Genomic DNA, 18,125 nt, shown 5'->3' on the forward strand with positions numbered 1-18,125 from the left:
TTTCCTGGCTTGTCCTGAGTGACGAGTCCAGGGTGGGTGGCCAGTGGCTTTGCCCCTCCCCTCCCTTGCCTTCTCCCTGGAGCTGGAAACGTGCTGGGTGGGGGGAGTGGTAGCAACGAACAGTGACCTTGGACCTTGCAGCCAGCCTGACCTTTGACCTTGGAGCCAGCCGTGGACAGCTGATGTTCTCCTGAGTCTACCCAGGGAGCCCTCCTGGCTGAGGGGGAGCACGCACTCTCCCCATGAGCTGCAGAACTCAAGCTTTGTCCCCCCGACAGCAGCTGGGGTGCCAGAAGGGCTTGGAGTCACCTGCCCCTGGGGTTGATTTCAGGCCGGGTGGTCCTGGTGAGTCAACTGACTTCTCAGATCCTCAGTTTCTGCATCAGTGCAATGGGCCGTGGTTCCCAGTTCCAGGGTGCCTGGTCTCCCGCCTTGGATAGGCTTGGCTCGCATGGGCACTGCCCGCCACTCCCCATCAGCTGGCCCCACCTCTCTTCCTGCCTCATCACCCCCGCCCCGCTACATTGCCATCCTTTCACTCAGGGACTCCTGCACGGGCCCGGCCTGGGCAGCCCCCGTGTCTTCACTCGTGCAGTCCCCCAGCTGGAGTGCCCTCTCTCGGACACCAAGTTTCGAGGGCCAGCTTGAAGGCCACCTTGCAGGCCCCCAGCTCTCCCTCTTGGTGACTCTCAAGTTCTCTCTCTGTGGATCCCGGTGGCCCCATTACTTCCTGACTCATGAGGTCACACTTTCCCCTCTCTGAAGAGTATGAATTCTAGGGACGGGCTGTGTCTCTTGCATGCCGGAATCACCAGCACCGGTACTGTGCCTGGCACACAGTAGGCACTCATTAAATGCTATGCTTAGAATCGAGGGGAACAGAATTCTTGGAAGCCTCGAGTTCTTGGAGAACAACCTCTGGGCCTGCTCCAAGGGCAGGAAGCCAGTCTCCAGCTGGAGCCCGTGCAGGTGCCCGTGGGGCCGGCAGGGCCCAGCCCAGCACCTGAGCCCCCCCAGCTGCTCTGCGGCCACATGCCCCGCCCTCTGCAAACGGCTGTGGGGGCAGCAACTTGGGTAAGTTCCCCTTCCGCTTCCTCCTGCCTCCTGCCCCGCCGCCGCTGCTCAGCCAGGGCCTCGCCAGCCTCTCCACACCCCTGGTGCCTGCAGACACGCTCTCGGCCCTGAGCTGTCACTGCCGCCGCCGCCCCCCAGGCTCCAGACACGATGCAGGCCATCAAGTGTGTGGTGGTGGGAGATGGGTAGGTACCTAGCTGGACTTCCTCGCAGCCCCCTACTGGACACCCCAGACCTTCCCACCCTGGCACCCTGGGGAAGCCCCCTGCCCTGCAGATGTGGGTGTCCCAGGGAGGCAGCTGGGAGGAGTCGCTTCCTTCTCCCAGGGCCCAGAGGGAACACCCTGGGGTGGGCTGAGGACAGCTTCACTCGCCTCAGCCCACCCCAGCCCGGAATCCACCTGGGTGGAGAGTGCGGGACTGCAAGTGGGGGTGTCTGGGGTCCCTTGCCTGTACCCCAAAAGCTGGGAACAGGTCTCCCAGGAAGGTGAGCCTCAGTCTTCAACTCTGTGTACACAGGTGGAAAGTGGGAAACCAAAAATTGGGCCTTTGTCTCTAGGCTGACCCGGGCTCTGGTCACTGGCTTGGTGCTGCTGTGTGGCGTTGGGCGAGTCATAGCACCTCTCTGAGCCTCAGCTTGGCCATCTGGGAAGAGGCCTGTGCTCCTAGGGTTGCTGTGGGGTCACTTGAGATATGCTGAGTGTCTATCTTGCCAGTGCGTGCTCAATAAATGTCCCCTCCTCGTTGTCCCCCCTGCCTCTTCCCTCCCTGCAGCTGCTGGCTTGGGAGCATCTGCAGGGATGAGGGCAGGGAGCAGAGGGCAAGGGTGCCGCTGAGAGGCAGAGTGAGGGAGGGAGGAAGAGAGAAGGGTGGGAGGGTGACTGCAGGGGCCAGGCTGGGCTGAGGACTGCCCTCAGTTGTCAGAGCTCAGTGGCCTAAGGCTATCATGTCCCATGTGCCTCAGTTTCCTCGTCTGTAAAATGACAGATCCAATCCGTCCGTCTCTTGTGCCTGCCAGCGGCAACCTAGGGTCCAGCCCACAGCCCCTCCTGGGGTCTTCTGTTCCACACATCCAGGCATGTTCTTGCCGGACAGGGCCCCTCGCCCTGGCTCTCGCACTCTGCGGGGGGCAGAGGCCTTGGGAGGCTCGGATCTCTCTCCCGGCCTGGGTCCCAGTGGCCCCGTTGTGGCCAGGTGGCCGGTTGGCCAGGAGCTTTCAGCTGATTCTAAGGCACAGGGTTTTCTGCGCCCACCTGCCGCTCACTTCCGCTTTGTATCTGGTCAGAGGAGGGGAGGGCGGAAGTCAAGGGTAACGTTCCAGCCTTTCAAAGTTACCTTGGTGGCAGGCCCTGGGAGGGCGCGGGGGAGAGGAGAGGTTGAGCCACCCCCTCAGAGCAGGAAGTCACGAAACCAAGCAGAGCCAGGGGGAGCCCCAGAGCTGCCCCTCTGGCCCCTGGGCTTCCCGCGGAGCCACCTGTGCCCCCGCCCAGCCTGGCACAAAGAATGGAGCTCACCATTTACTTATTCCCTCCAATGTGCCCAGGACTGGGCTCAGCCCCGCCCCTCTCTTTTATCCTCCCACCGACCCTCACTAATATTAGGTCCCTTTTACAGCGGGGAACCTGAAGCTCAGAGAAGTAGTCTGCCCAAGACCTCCCAGGGTTTGAACCAGGCCTCTCTGACTGCAGAAGCCTGTGCCCTCCGCTGCGCTCTGTGGCGAGGGCAGAGGGAAGGGCAGGGTCCGGCCTTCCCTCGCAGCAACTGGCTGCCGCGACACACGCCTGAGCTCAGTGCTTCGACGGGCATCGTCCGGTTTACTTCCCAGCACGCTCCAATGCGGAGGGACTCATCCCTATTTTCTAGATGGGGAAACTGAGGCAAGGGGAGGTTAAGTGACTCGCCCCAAGGTCGTGCTGCTGGTAGGTGATGGAGCTGGGATTTGAAGCCCAGGAGTAGGATGGCAGAGCCCTGGTCAGGCACCAGGAGCCCCGCGGCATTGCCTAAATGCTGACCCCTCTGTCCCATGTCACTGGCAGCCGGGCAAGCTTGTTAAAAATGCAGATTCCCAGTTCTTCCCACACCCGTGGATCAGAATCTCGGGTCAGACCCTGAGGTCGTACAGGCCTGGGCCGGGGTAGATGCTGAGCCTTCTCCGGGGACCAGGCGGGCACTCAGAAACCTCCCACGTCCCAGGCAGAGCCCGTGACTGCCGTCCCCTCGCGCTTTCTGTCTTTCAGAGCCGTGGGCAAGACCTGCCTTCTCATCAGCTACACCACCAACGCCTTCCCAGGAGAGTACATCCCCACCGTGTGAGTTCCCGGGGAGCGCGGAGACACAGGCACCTCCCGCGGTCCGGGCTGGTGTGGGCACTTGGGGACCAGGCCAGGGCCACAGTCTCCAGCCTGGTGGGACGTCGTGGGGCTGGGCGATGGGGAAGGGCTGGAGAGTCGGCAGTGGCCTTCAAGCAGGGCCTCCAAGCAAAGGGAGGTGGAGGAGAGGGCTCGGGCAAAGGCAGGGGTGGGAGAGGCGCCGCTGGAGAAGCAGAGGGGAGGGGAGGCTGGGGGAGGACGTGATCCAGAGGGCCTGGCCCCAAGGAGCGGCGACAGCAGGGGACAGGTGTGTGGGGTTGCAGAGCAGGGCCATCTGCAGGCCCACCCGAGGCCCTGCTCTCCGTTGCAGGCCCTGGAGGCAGGGCTGTCACCTGACATGGCTGGAGGAGTGTGTCAGTGTCAGACTCAGGAGGGAAGTATGACTGGGGAGGCACCAGCCCCTCCCCGGCCAGCCCTCAGTGCCCCTGCCACCCCCAGGACGACTCCCCGATCCCCTGGCATGGCGCGTGAGGGCCTGCGTGGTCTTCCCCCAACCTCCCCTGTGGCTCCATCGCTCCTTAGTTACTTCGTTTTCATGCTGTCTGCTTCCAGCCCCTACCGTTTGCCACTCGTTGCCTGGGCATTTCTCCCCCTCGCTCCCTTCCTTCCTTCCTTTCTTTCTGTTTTAGACAGGGACTCACACTGTCACCCAGGCTAAAGTACAGTGGCGAGATCATAGCTCACTACAACCTCAAACTCCTGGACTCAAATGATCCTCCTGTCTCAGCCTCCCAAGGAGCTGGGACTACAGGCGCACACCACTGTGCCCAGCTGATTTTTAATTTTTTTGTAGAGATGGGGTCTCTGTGTTGCCCAGGCTGGCCTCAAACTCCTGGCCTCAAGTAATCCTCCTGCCTCAGCCTCTCAAAGTGCTGGGATTTCAGGTGCGAGCCACGGCATCCAGCCTCCCTGGGCATTTCCACCTCAGGGCCTTTGCTCAAGCTGTTCCCTCTCCGAATAGTGCTTTTTCTTCCCATACCCATCTGTTTAAAGCCTCCAGGCCCAGCTGCAGTGCCTCCTCCTCCAGGAAGCCTTTCCGATCTAGCCCAAAGGGGTCTCTCACACTCCAAGTGATTATCTGATGTCTCCTACGACCATGAGCCTGTCTAGTTCTTTCTGGGCTTCCCTGCTGTCTTAGCGCAGAGTCTCATACCCGGTGCGATGTGCGCACTGCCTTACACACAGTGCGTGTGTTTCGAGTTGGCCTGAGTGGAACATCATGGGAGAGCCCCTGGGAGGGTCAATCCTGGCTGCCACCTACTGAGGGCCTGCTGTGTCGGGGCCCTGTCGCGATGTCACACACCGGTGATTGCATTTGATCCTCACGGAGTGGGAGTTACTATCACAGGACACCCGTGGGAAGCTGAGGCTCAAGCCAACGAACGCGCCCCACACACACACCCACCCACGCCCGGCCGCACACACACCCTCGCGCCCCCCCCTTTATATAAACGAACCGCCATCCAAGGAAGGAGGAGGAAGCACGCCCACAAAGAACAGACAGAGAGAGAAGGAAGAAAAAACACCGCCCCCAACAAAAACCACACCCACCCAACCAACCAACCCACCCCCGCCCCACCCACGCAGCCAGCACCAACCACCCCCGCCCTCCCCCCGCACCCATCCCGCACACACACCCCGCACCCACCTCACACAGACAGCCCCACCCAGGAAAGAAAAGACAAACAAACCCAGGCACCCACAGCGAGCACTGAGCCTCACCCAGCTCCGGCCGCCAGCGAGCGACCGCCCCACCCACCCGCCCTGCAGACAGAGAGAGAGCCACCCTCCCGTCCGTCAGTCAGCAAACAAACAGCAAGCACCCCCCACCCACAGACAGAGGCAGACAGAGGGAAGGAAGCCCCCGCCGAAGGAAGGCCGCACCAACAAGGAGTGGGCACCCACCGCCTCTCACTCACTCAATGCAAGCTAAAGAAACAACCCAGCCCGCACTAACCAGGAGGGACCACCCACTGCAGGAAGGACGCCAACCAATCACCCCCCCGCACCCACACTCACCTTCCCTATAAAAAAGAGGGGCAGGCACAGACAACACACACCCGCCCCCTCCCCCCCACACAAAAGAAACGCACGAGGCAAGCCACTCACACCCACCCCCCCCAGCCACCCGCCGCCCGCCCTGCACGGACTTGGCCCGCACAAACAACAAGAAACAAGCGGACGAAACAAAACAAACACAACCTACCCGCCACGCACTCGAGAGAGAGGTCAGACAAACCACCACCCAAGCCACCTCCGCGGGCCACCCACCCACGCACACACACACGGCCGCACAAAGAACCGGCCCCCCACTCAATGAACGCCCGGCCCCACCCAGAAAGAAATAATTAACGATCAAGCAAGACGGACTGTCCATCCAGCGCGCGCCCCGCCAAACAAAGTAGCGAGCCCGGCATCCATCCCTCCCACCGATGCCGCCACACACAGGCTCACCCAGCCACAAACAACCACCCAAGCCAGCCAGCCAGGACGCACGACCCACCCCCAGGGACAGGGAACGTAAAATAAGTCACACTGGGCCCTTGGCATTGGAGCGGGAGGAGGGAGAGAGGGTGGGTGAGAAAAACGGGCAGCCTAAGATCTCTGGCGCCTGAGATAAAGGTTGGGGGGCTTCTGGGGCTGGGGTGGGAGTTCTGCCGGGGGAGGAGGCGTGTGCTGCAGACACAGGATCAGATAAGCAGGAGAGCTGGCCTGGGGCCAGCGGTTGGGGGCTAACAGCTAAGGGGCGGACCCGGACCTGCGGCAGACACTTTCCTGAGCAGGCTGCCCCCGATTGGCTCCCACTGTCCCCTCCTTGATTCGGCACGTCCTGTGGTGTATATAGATGGGGACTCTCTGAGGCCCAGAACCGTGAGGGAGGGACCCACCCCACACTGGGGCATTTATAGCCTGGCGAGTTACATCCTAGGCCCAATATTTAAGCCAGGGGGGCCCTGTGAGATCTTTGCCTCAAACTTCGCCCCCGCCCCCACATCACAGATGGGAGAATGAAGCCTGCTCTGTGGGTGGCCCAAGCTGGGTGTTGGGGACACAAAGACATGGCAGGAAGACCCTGTGCTTGGGTGCCTGGGACACAGGGGGTCTCCCCCTTATACCTCACCTCCTTGTAAGCGTGCGCAAACGGAGCCCAGCTGAGCTTGCAGAAGTGAAAGTTTGAGAGGGACGCGGCCTGGCCTACATCCCCGTGGTGTCCCTTCACACTCGAACCCATCCTGGCGTTCCAAGGCCTGGATGACAGCTGCCTCCTCCGCAGCCTTGGTTACCTCGCACCCTCTTACCACTCCCCTCCAGATACTCAGGCTGCCTCGGGGACCCCAGACGCATCACCCCCGCCAAGCCTCTTCACCCCCACTCTGATATCAGGCACCCTCCACCCCCGTCATTCAGTTCCCTGCTCTGACGTGGCCTCCCTGACCCCCTGCCTCCACCCAGGCTCCTCCACCCCACCGCCCTGCCGACGTTGTTCACAGCCCCTCCCTCACTGTCGACTGTATCCTGCGGCTCCCCTGCTGGGATGGAGGCTCCCCAAGGACAGGGCCCTGGTCTGTCTAGCTCACTGCTGTCGCACCAGTTTCTAGAACAGAGCTGGGCACATCACTGGCGCTCGGTCATTACTGGATCCCCTGGCACAGTGCGCTCTGGCCCGCCCTGAGAGGTACACAGGGCTCAGCTCTGCAAGAAGAACGCACGCTGGTAGTTCAGGTCGAATTGCCTGGAACTTCAGTTTCACCTTCCTTCGGAATCGTCTCTGCGGGACGTGCCAAGTTGAGTCTGGGATTCCCATAGACATAGACGGGAGGACGTCGGCCTCCCTGCTGGGTGCGCCAGGGCCCCTCCAGGCTTTCCTGCCTGGCGTCTCGCCTGCCCCTGCCGCCACGCTCCTGCTACTCGGCGTGTCAGTCCCTCGCGGTGCCCAGCTGGCTGGAGCCCCTGCCTTCACTCGGGCACCCGCTTCTGTTCCGTCTTCTGTTCCGCCTCCCCTCTTCTCCTCCAGCCGCCCTCGCCGTTCACCAAGGACGCTGTAAGAGCCTCCCCTCTGGTCTTCCAGCTTCCCTGCTAGTTATCTCTCCCGAGGACCTGCACCCAGCAGCCGAGAGGGCCTTTTCTACCTGCAAACCTGACCTCGTCACGCCCTGCCTGCTTACACCCCTCAGTGGCTCCCCATTTCCCGGAGGACAGCCCAGAATCCCCACTGTATCCACCCCCAACCCCCGGCCTGGCCAGTCCTTCCTCATCCCCAAGTCACCAGCCACAGTGCCCTGTGGTCTCTGGGTTCCTCGAATGCACCATCCTTCCTCCCTGGGGTGGCTTTGGGTGGTGGTCAGGTGACATCTGACGGCTGACCTCTGTCACCTGCCCCAGTTCCCTCCTCCACCCATTCCAGGGGTAGGGCTGGGCCTGCGGCAAGAGGCCAGGCCTCAGAGCCGTACGGGCTGTGCGTGAAAACACCCTCTGCCGTCTCCGGCTCTGTCTCCGACAGTGCAGTCGTGGCCGTGCTTACTGCTAGGGCTTTTCTGCAGCGGGTAATGGGCTCTGGCCCTTGCTCTGCCACCCGCTGGCTGGGAGATCTTAGGCAAGTCCCCTCCTGTCTGGGAGCCTCAGTTTCTTCGTCTGGAAAATGGGGCGAGGGCTGGCTATGGTGGCGTGCTCAGGTTGTGGCTGCTCATGGGTTTCTTAAATAAGGGGGACCCCTGGGGGCTCCACCTCATTGACACATCCCCGCACCTGTCCCTCGGGCTCTGACAGCAGGTCCCCTGGGAAAGGGCCCAGTGGGGGGACCTCTGGGGACACGGAAAATGAGATTGCTCCGCTTCCCGATGTTTCCCAGTGGGGTGGCTGAACATCTGTCTCTGGAGCCTCCTCGTGGCCCCGGTAGGAGCCATTTTTTTAAAATTCCCCCCAGCCCATTGAAGAGATTGAGGCTCAGAGAAGCTAAGTCACTCACCCAGGGTCACACAGCCAGGACGATGCGGCTTCACACAGAATTCTTTGTTCCCTCCCAACCCAGGCAGTTGCCCCCTGGCAAACCACCCCTCCTGGGGTTCATTTGTTCAGTCACAAAGGATGTCGCAGGAGGATCAGACCTAGAGTCCCAGCTCCAGCGCTCGCGAGTTGGCTGGCCTTGGAAAAGCTACTGACCTCTTGGGGCCTCAGTTTCCTCATCTGTCTAAAGGGAGTAACTTAAGGTCCTTTTGTCTTGGCTCACATGGGACTTCAAGACTTAACGTACCAAGGCCCGCAGCCCCCGGCCTGGCCACGGCACAGAGGCTGGTGCTGTTCAGGGCCCCGGCTCTTTCCACGTTGCCACGGCCCCTGAGGTCCTGGGGGTGACCCAGAGGAGGCAGAAGCCTTTGCTTCAAGGAATATTGGGCATCTTCTTGGCGCTAGAATTTCATCCTCGGCTGAATGTTAGAGGAGGGAGTGTCCCAGCATCCCCAGCTTGTCCCAAGGGTGTGTTTTCTGATCAAAGCCAAAAAGAACACAGACACTTCTTTTCCCATCATGCCCAGTTGTGTCTCCCTGGGTAGCACACAGGGGTGGGTGGTACCCAGAATGGGTACCAGCAGCACCTGCCAAACTCCACACCTGTGGTGGCCCCAGGGTGCAGCGAGGAACAAGCTAGGCCTAGTGCCAGGCCTAGTGCCAAGGTCCCCAAGGGGTCTGGTTGGGGTTGGGTGGTGGCCGTGACCTGCCTTGGGATCAGGAAAGGTTTCCTGGAGCGGGTGGCATTGAGCTGGGGCGGGAGGGGTGAGTAAGAGTCAGCCTGGCAGTGAGGAAGAGGAAGAGGGAGGGGCAGGAGGGAGGGTGAAGTCAGGCCCCGGTGTCGGCAGGATCTTTCCAGGACGGAGGGAGCAGCGGCGTTTGAGGAGCTGAGGGGTGGCCAGGAACGCTCTCCGGGCCGAACAGCACAGTGTGTGAACCATGCCAGGCTGCCCACTCTTTTGATGGGGGGGTGGGGACTGCTTCTCAGGAGAGGGGTCCTCAGAGCTACCCTTTGGGTCTCTGCAGCCTGACAGCGAGCAGTGTCCTGTGCGGGCCTCTTGGAAGAGGCGGCATCGAGGGGTTTCAGTTCAGCTCAGGTTAATTCTGTCCCACCGGCAGTCCCTGGCCATGGAGATGAAGCAGGCACGCGCCCGGCCCACACGGACCACACACGGCCCCTGGAGGGGACAGAGACACACTCGATGCCTACGCGTGATCGGGGCAAAGCACACCTGAGAGAGGGAGTGGCCAGCCCTTCCCAGGTGGGGGACGGGGAAGTTCCCCACAGAGGAGGACGTGCCTGGCAGGGTTTGGAAGTGTGACTAGAGGCGAGAGAGAAGAGGGGCTGGAGGGTATTCCAGAGGGAGGCAGCAGGAGCAAAGGCTCGGAGAGGTGGGTAGCCCGAGGGCGTGGAGGACCACCGGGGCTGGAGGGTGGGAACATGTGGACGGCTGAGGTGGGGAAGGGTGAGCCGGGCCGGGGCCCATGTGGACAAGCGCAGGGAGGCAGGCAGTGTGAGCCTTGCGCAGGGAAATGGCTCAGCTTGGGAGGAGTAGGAGGAGAAGCCAGAGGAGCCTGAGGTCTCAGTGGGCCAGGTCAGGAATTGAGGAGCAGGGCCTGTGCGGGTGACCTCTGTGAGAAGGTCAGGCAGTGAGGGCAGCCTTGGAGGCACAGCCATGGCACGGGGCAGTAAGCACTGGTTGTAGAGTCAGACAGAGATAGCTTTTCACCTAGGTTGGTCACTCATTGGCTGTGTGGCCTTGCGTAAGTCACCGTACCTCTCTGATCCCAGTGTTCTCTTCCACAGCATGAGGAGGGATGTGTGTAGTGACAACTTGCTTGTAAAGCCTTCTCCGCTCTGAGCTTGGAGCCCTGGGCTTGGCCCTCCCAGAGTCCCCTGGACTGCGCCTTCTCTGACGGTTGTCAGGCCCTTTGCCGAGTGTCTGGCCTTCTGCTGGACTGGGGGTGGGCCGGGCTTGTGCTCTGTTGTGTCCCCGGCACTGGCGGGGGCCCGATGCACAGTAGGTGCCCAAAAAATAAATCTGGAAGCTCGTTTCATTGCCCCGGAGGCCTCCTGGTGCCAGCAGGGAGATGTTAGCGGTCGAGATCGGTAGCCCACCCCACCCCTCTGCATGTGCCAGGGCCCTTCCACGGGCTGGTGACTGACGGCTTGTCGGGGGCACTCCAGGGTGGGCTTGAAGGCCCCAGGAGCAGCTCTCTGCCAGTGGAAGGTGGGAGACAGTGGATCAATACCCAGCTGCCTGCCCCCGGGCACCCTGAGCGCAGGCCATGCTGTCCCCCAGGTGCCCCAGCAGGACTGGGCCCAGCGTCCTTTCCTGGACTCCTCCCCACTCCCCTCTGCAGCTTCCTGGGGTTGCCCCCCAGATAGACCACGTGTGTCCCCTTCCCTGTTCCCTTAGGGTTTGCTTCTGAGGGCGATGAATGAATCCCCTAAGACAGGGATGAACATTCATTCAACAAATATCGGGAGACAACCTAAGTGTCCAGCGTGGGAGGTGGGTAAGGATTATTCTGATCAAGACTTGGAGGAAAAGTTATCCAGCCTCAAAGGACAGTTGAAGGCAGAAAAATGGTCAAGAGATAATATTTTCCTCTTTTATTTTTACTTGCATGAAAATGTTTTAATATAATGGATCCGTAATGAAAAAAAGAAAATTCAACTGCTTAGTGCTGTGTGACTTTGGGACACTTGCAGACCCTCTCTGAGTCTCAGCCTCTGAATGGAACAACACCGGGCTGGATGGGAGTCCCTGGGCTCTGGGGCTTGGGACTGACCTTGCCTCTCTCTTGCCTGCTCCCCACAGGTTTGACAACTACTCAGCCAACGTGATGGTGGACAGCAAACCTGTGAACCTGGGGCTGTGGGACACTGCCGGGCAGGAGGACTACGACCGTCTCCGGCCGCTCTCCTACCCCCAGACGGTGTGCTGCCCCACCCCCTCCGTGCGGTCCTGGCGTTTGCGCTCTCTGTTCCCTCTGCTTGGAATGCCCTTCCGGCCAGCTCAGCCTGGGGAGCCCTGACTCGCCCCTGAGGCTCAGCTGGTGGAGTGCCTCACCCCTCTCCAGGGAGAGCAGGGACTCCTCCCTGCGCTCCCCCAGCCCTGCATGTTCGGCTGGGCCAGTCTCCCCAGCCTTCTGCCCTGTGGGCTCTGGCACCCCCCGGCTTCCAGTGGTGGGGCAGGTGGACTCTGCACAGGGCCCCGGTAGGCAGCCGAGGATGGTGACCCCTGGGAGTGCTGGGGGAGGGGAGAGGAGGCGGGGGTGCCTGCAGGTGGCTCTGTGACTGCTAGGCCCCAGGGTCCTTGGCTGTCCCTCCGGTGGGTGCAAGGAGAGGACTGTGGCGAGTAATCAGACAGTAGAATAGCGCATGGCCAGCAGTGTGGGCTCTGGAATCCCAGATCCTCCCCTTCTGGGATGCGCCTCAGCAAGCCCTTTAACCTTTGTGAGCCTCGCTTTCCCCATCTGTGGAATGGGTTAGTAGCAGTATTCGCTTCGGAGTGGCGCGTGAGCACAGAAGAGGCCCGGCCTGTAGCAAGTGTTAGACAGCAGCGGGCAGGAGGGCGTCCCTGCTCTGCTGAGATCCTGAGCCCCAGCGTCCCCTGGGCTGCTCCACCCCTCAGTGGCTGCCGGGGGGTGGGGACACCCCGGGCCCCCCTCACGGGCAACTCTTGCCTGCTCTGCCCCCAGGACGTCTTCCTCATCTGCTTCTCCCTCGTCAGCCCAGCCTCCTACGAGAACGTCCGCGCCAAGGTGAGCTGGACTGAGCGGGCATTGGGGGCGCAGGGGCAGGTGACCCTGATCGGGGAAGGAGGGACGGGCTGGCAACTTTAGGCTTGTCCCTGGGGCAGCAGAGGCCATGGGCGGGGCGGGTCTCCAGTGCCAGCCAGGGCCGGCGGGGTCCTGGGGGAGACGCGGAGGGGGGCTCGGGGAGGGCTGGGGCAGTTAACGTGACTCCCAGCTCCTATAATCTTGTCCCCTCTCCTCCCTGCACAACCTCGCGCCCCCTCTATCGCCCCATCTCCCCGTGCTTGTCTCCTATCTGCACGGAATCTCGCCGCCTCCTTCCTACGACCACACGCCCGCGCCCTCCTCCCTGCGCGCTCACACGCCCCGTGCACCCCGCACAACCTCGCGCCGCCCCGCCCAGTGGTTCCCCGAGGTGCGGCACCACTGCCCCAGCACGCCCATCATCCTGGTGGGCACCAAGCTGGACCTGCGGGATGACAAGGACACCATCGAGAAGCTGAAGGAGAAGAAGCTGGCACCCATCACCTACCCACAGGGCCTGGCACTGGCCAAGGAGATTGGTAGGGGGCTCGGGCTCAGAGAGGGGGGCTGGACGCAGGGGGAGCCCCGACTCAGCCTCATGGTGGTGTAAACACGGGCTCCAGGCCACACGCTACCCGGTTCAAACCCTGACTGTGCTGCGCTCTAGCTGTGTGACCTTGGGCGAGTCACTTAGCCTCTCTGTGCCTCTGTGTCCTTACCGGCAAAGGCTGGTAGCTCCTGCCTCCCTGGGAGGTTGGGGGAATTAAGTGAGCTAATACACGTGCGGCTCCTAGAGCGGCACCTGCGTGTGGGACGCACCGTGTGTCAGGCAGCAGGAGTGTCTGTCAATGGACATGGAGAGTAAGGGGGTGTGTCCGGAGCAGACAGAGGCAGGGATGGAGCAGGGCTGCTGGGTTGCTTAGGGGACGTGCAGCCACGCCGAGCTGGGGTGTTCTGGGAAGGCTTCCTGGAGGAAGTGCCCCTGCTTTAGAATTGAGGGGTGTCACATTCCCCTCCACCTCCTCTCACCTCCCTCTCCTCACCCCCTGGCTTCTCAGCCCAACTCCTTCCTCTTTGCCATCAGATCACTGGGCCAGAGGAATAACATGACTTCTCAAGGTCACACAGCTAGTAGGTGGCCCGACCGGGTTTGAAGGAAGGACAGCAAATTGCTGGCTTACTGGGGGGCCTCCTTGTCGTGGCTTGGGGCTGTCTGCGCAGGGAGGTGATGACCATGGCTCTGGCCTCTCCCATGGCGTCCAGGCCTGCTGGCTCTGTCCCTGTCCCTGGTCAGGTCCCAGCATGCCTGCAGCCCAGGGATAGGGCCACTCACCCAAAAGCCTGGCAGCCCCCTGCTGGGTTTGGCCCCGATGAGCTGTGCCCTCTGCCTCACCACGGGGTCCCGCAGGCACAGGGCCAGGCCTCCCCACCCCTCCCCGCCTCAGCCCTACCGCCCTTCCTCCTGCCGGAACTAGGAGGGCCCTGGGGACTCACATCTCTTCACAGGAAGAGAAACCGCAGCCACCACCTCCCTCCTTCCCATGACCAGCCCGGTGACACAGCCATCTTCCCCAGGGGGAAGATGCTTAAACCCTGGGCCCCCTGCCCCGTGCTGGGGTCTCTGGCTGGGGGCTTGCACCCCCGCCCGCTCTTCTTTCTGATCCGCCTGCTCTCGGACTCCTTCCGCCTGAGACGCGGCTCTGCAGCCTGCGTCCTTGCCCTTCCCTTTCAAAGCACGCGCTTTGGGCCAGCGTGAGGGGCCCTGGAAGCCTGGATCCCTGTCCTTGCTCTGGCACTGATGGGCTGTGTGACCTTGGGATAGGGGCTCCCCCTCTCTGGGCCTCAGCGTCCCATCTGCACAGGCAGGCCTGGGCCATCCCCGAGGGCCCTTTCTCGTCTGTAAGGGGCCGGCCTCGGCTCTAGCCAATCTCTCCCGGCTGACCCTGGGTGGGCTGGGGCAGGGGTAGTGACGTGATGGGGCCTCAGACCAGCTCAGGCCTGCGGGGCGGGGAGGGTGGGGACCTGCAGGGCTAGTGAGGACACAGCAGCCGCCACTGCCCGTCTGGGCCCCCGCCCTGGGAAGACAAGTGTGGGGCAGCTCTGACCCAGCTAATGATCATGCCTCACAGGCACTGAGCACCTCCTGGGTGCCAGCCCCAAATGCCCCCACTTCATTCTCACAGCAACTGTGACGGAGGGACTCTCGTCACCTGCACTTTACAGAAAAGGAAACTGAGGCTCGGGGAGAAGCCACTGGCTGAAGGCCACACAGCCAGGATGTGGCAGAGCGCAGATTCGAACCCAGGCGGGCTGGTGCCCTCAGTGTTACAAGGATCAGAGCCGTCTGCCCCTCCCGGGGCCTCCCCACACGCTCTCCCTGCCGCTCTCCGGCCCCGGCCTCAGCCTGACGAGCCATCGTGTGTCACTGAGTCCTGGACAAACGGGACTGAGGCCCAGAGGGGGGCTGGCCAGTGTCCTAGAGAGGTCAGAGGCAGAGCTGAGGCAGGCCCGGTCCCCCAGCCCAGGTTCCTGATCTGGAGAGGCGAGTGGTGGGGGGGGACAGGGAGGAGGCAGCTGGTGGCACCTCCTAAGCACACAGGGTTGTGGTGACTGACAAGACTCCCAGGCTGAGCTCAAGGTGCTCCGTTCCCACCAGCCAAGCCCTGGGACCACTGCCACGATCCCGGGGGGGCGGGGACTCCCCCAGATGGAGGAGAGACATCCAGTGTGACTTGGGACAAGTGACATCCTCTCTGAGCCTCAGTTTCCTTGTCCCTGCCCTGCCCTTCCTCCCTCCCCAGCCCCAGGCCTCCAGGGGCTGCCCCTCCTGCAGTCCCGACTCTCCTCTTCCCAGCTGTGTGCCTTTGGGCCCGTGGCTTCCCCTCTCTGGGCCGGTTTCCTCATCTGTGACGTGGGAAGTCATGGCATTTCTGCCCAGTGTTGTCGGAAGCTTGGTGCCTGGCACGGCACAGGTGCTGGCCAGGGTCTGTCCCCTTCCTTCCACCACAGAAGAGGAGCGGGCCTCAGCGGAGGGTGCAAAGTCCCCCTCCCTCCCTTCTCTTCCTCTTGGCTCTGCCGTTGGCCCCCAGGCTTGCAGGCTGCTCGGCAGAAGGGGTTTTCTGGTTCCGCACTTCAGGGAAACTGTTCAGGTTGTAGCGGACACAGGAAGTCACATGGGCTCCCTGCGGGAGGTCACAGAACACTGTCCCTGGGGGTGGGGGCTCAGCCTGCCTTTCTTGCTGTCTGTGCCCCGGGTTCCAGGCCTGGGAAAGGCCTGTCCCCTGTGGGGAGAGGAGGAGCTCCAATGCCCGTCCCCCTCACTGAGGGCCCCCGCTGCCTCGGGGGGAGGGGAAACGTCCAGTGTGTGACTTTGGACGAGTCACATCCTCCACGAGCCTCAGTCTCCTCGTCTGTGAAATGGGTCTGATGCTGAGGCGTGGCAGATGGTGTGTGGAGGGTCCTGGGGAGGGAGCCATATGGGCCTCGGGTGTCCTGAGCAGTGTCCCTGGGGGAAGCCTTGCAGGCAGGCACGAGGCTACTTTTTAGAAGCCAGGGAGGCGCCCAGAGATTTGGGCACTGAAGCTGGAGCCCTTCCCCTCCCAGGGAAGTGTCAGACTTGCTGCCTGCCTTCCGCAAATTAAGGGCCTGCGTGTCCAAGAAAGACACAGACCTGCCCTGTGGGTCTTCGCTTCTCCCACCGAATTCAAGCGACTTCAGACGTGAGGAAACTGAGGCACAGTGAGGAAACTCCCAGCTCCCAGATGGCCCCATTGGTCCTGCAGCCCAGACAGCAGCCCCCACAGCCCTGTGTTCAGTCGTGTGGCGCGGTAGGGGTGTTTGCCCAGAGCCCCCCAGACTCAGCCTCTGCTCTCCCGCCGCCCCCCATAACCAGACTCGGTGAAGTACCTGGAGTGCTCGGCCCTCACGCAGAGGGGCCTGAAAACCGTCTTTGACGAGGCGATCCGGGCTGTCCTGTGCCCTCAGCCCGTGCGGCCGCAGAAGCGCCCCTGCAGCGTCCTCTAGGGGTGAGAGCCCCTCCCCCGCCGCTTGGGGACCTCTCCCCCCATACACAGCGGGCTCTGGCTGGGAGGGGGGCGTCCAGCTGCTGAGCAGTGGCCCTCGGTTCACTGAGAGTGGCATTTAGGCCAGGACACGAGAGGGGTGGGTACTGAGGTAGCCTCAGTTTCCCCAGCCTTCTTGTCGTTTGCCTGAGGCAGTCCTGCTCTCTGGAGCCCGTGTCCCAGGGGGAAGGCCCAGGGAATCAGAAAAGCCCGGTACCCTGGGCCAGGGCCTGGGGAGTCCCTGTGCCCCACTCTGCCCATTCGAGCCAGGGAGACCGAACCCCACATATAGGGGCGGAGGCGGGACAGACTGCACTCTGGTACCCCCGGGGCAGAGGAGGCGGGGTGGGTGTGCGTTGATGGGTGTGCGTTGGTGGCAGCCTGCAAGGCTTCCTCGGGGTGGGACAAGAAGGTCGGAGAGGACTGGGTGTGGTGGGGAGAGCAGGAGGGCGGTCCCGGGAGGCGGGCAGACCTCAAGCCAAGGCCCTGGGGTTGGAATGAGCTGTCAGCCATGGATTCTGCTTATCCCCAGACTCTCACCCCCTGCCTGTCTCCCTTTCAGGTTGCTCCCCAGCCCTCCCACCCGGATGATCCTGACCCTCTAGGGCCCCCATGCGAAGCCCGACGGGGCCCCAGCTGGCCATGCTGTCCCCTCCCTGTGGCGTTTCTTAGCAGGTGGCTGCAGAGCTTGGCTGATCATCTTCTCCGCACCGGAGGTCCCCTGGGGCCGGGAGAGTATGACTTTGTAGGCACTGCATCCCAATCTGTTCGTGTTCCTGCCTCCCCAGGGGCCAGCGGGGAGCCCCAGGACCCAATAAGCCACCCCTGTGTTACTTCGGTCAGTGCCAGCTGCTGCATATGGAAGCATCTACCCATTTACCCTAGTCCCCCCCAGTGCCTGACTCCCCTCTGGAAACCTCGGGCCAGATGGTCGCCAGCCACTACTTGTATACCTCCAGGGACGGGGATCTCAGTCCCTCCTGAGGCAGTCTGCTCCGATATCGAGATGGTCCTGCTTGTCTGAAAGTTCTACTAAGCAAAAATGAGTATCTCGGAAGTTTGCCCCTCTGGTTTCAGTTCTCCTCTTTTGGGACAACATAAAACAAATCAAATTCTCTAAATCTCTGGGATATCTGCCCCGCCAATCGAGAGTCTGGATTCAGCTAATCCCTGCCATCTCTCAGGACTTTCTGCTCCACCTGCAGGATCCTACGCTTCATTTACCTGTGAGAATCTTAAAACTTTCATACCCTGCCTGTCAGGACTTTTGCTATTGCAATCAGAACACCCGATTCAACCTGCTTAAGCAGAAAATAAATTTATTGATTACAGTTTGGAAATATCATGACTTCAGGTGCAGCTTGATCAAGGGGGCTCAAATGATGTCATCAGGGCTTCTTTTCCTGTACACCTTGGCTCTGCCTTCTGCTGGCTGGTCCATTCTCAGGCAGGTGACTCTCAGGGCTTCATCCTTCCAAGTTCAAGTTCAGCCAAACAGAGCAAGCGTCTGTCCTAGGTCAAGTTCTGACTAAGGTTTACTCTGATGGACCAGCTTAGGTCCTGGTCCTTCAACCAATCCTATTTGTTGGAGGGGTGCCGTGCCCCGATTGGCCAGGCCTAGACCACACGCCAGGCTGGAGCAAGTAGAGGCAACCCCAGCAAAACCAGGTGCACTAGGGAGGAAAGGCCGCTTCCCAAGTGGATGCTGAGAGCCTGGCTGGAATTGGGGAATTTGGTATCCGGCAACCAGAAACCCGCAACCTCCACTATTGGTGGTCGCAGGAAAGTGTCCAACCCAGCAGTATAAGGAAGTGATGCTGGGCCCAGCA

General features: G+C 61.8%; 1 protein-coding gene across 1 annotated transcript; it reads left to right on the forward strand.

Moving 5' to 3' along the window:
- Window positions 1–1,064: 1,064 nt before the first annotated feature.
- On the forward strand, window positions 1,065–17,634 carry RAC2 (ras-related C3 botulinum toxin substrate 2 (rho family, small GTP binding protein Rac2)). The gene is made up of 7 exons (XM_012638037.1): window positions 1,065–1,259; window positions 3,311–3,382; window positions 11,272–11,389; window positions 12,155–12,217; window positions 12,615–12,774; window positions 16,128–16,260; window positions 16,859–17,634. The coding sequence occupies exons 1-6, from the start codon at window positions 1,225–1,227 to the stop codon at window positions 16,256–16,258; spliced, it is 579 nt and encodes a 192-aa protein (XP_012493491.1). The 5' UTR covers window positions 1,065–1,224; the 3' UTR covers window positions 16,259–16,260; window positions 16,859–17,634.
- Window positions 17,635–18,125: the final 491 nt, after the last annotated feature.

The sequence above is a fragment of the Propithecus coquereli genome, unplaced genomic scaffold (genome assembly GCF_000956105.1).
Source record: "Propithecus coquereli isolate 6110/MARCELLA unplaced genomic scaffold, Pcoq_1.0 Scaffold126, whole genome shotgun sequence".
Taxonomy (NCBI): domain Eukaryota; kingdom Metazoa; phylum Chordata; class Mammalia; order Primates; family Indriidae; genus Propithecus; species Propithecus coquereli.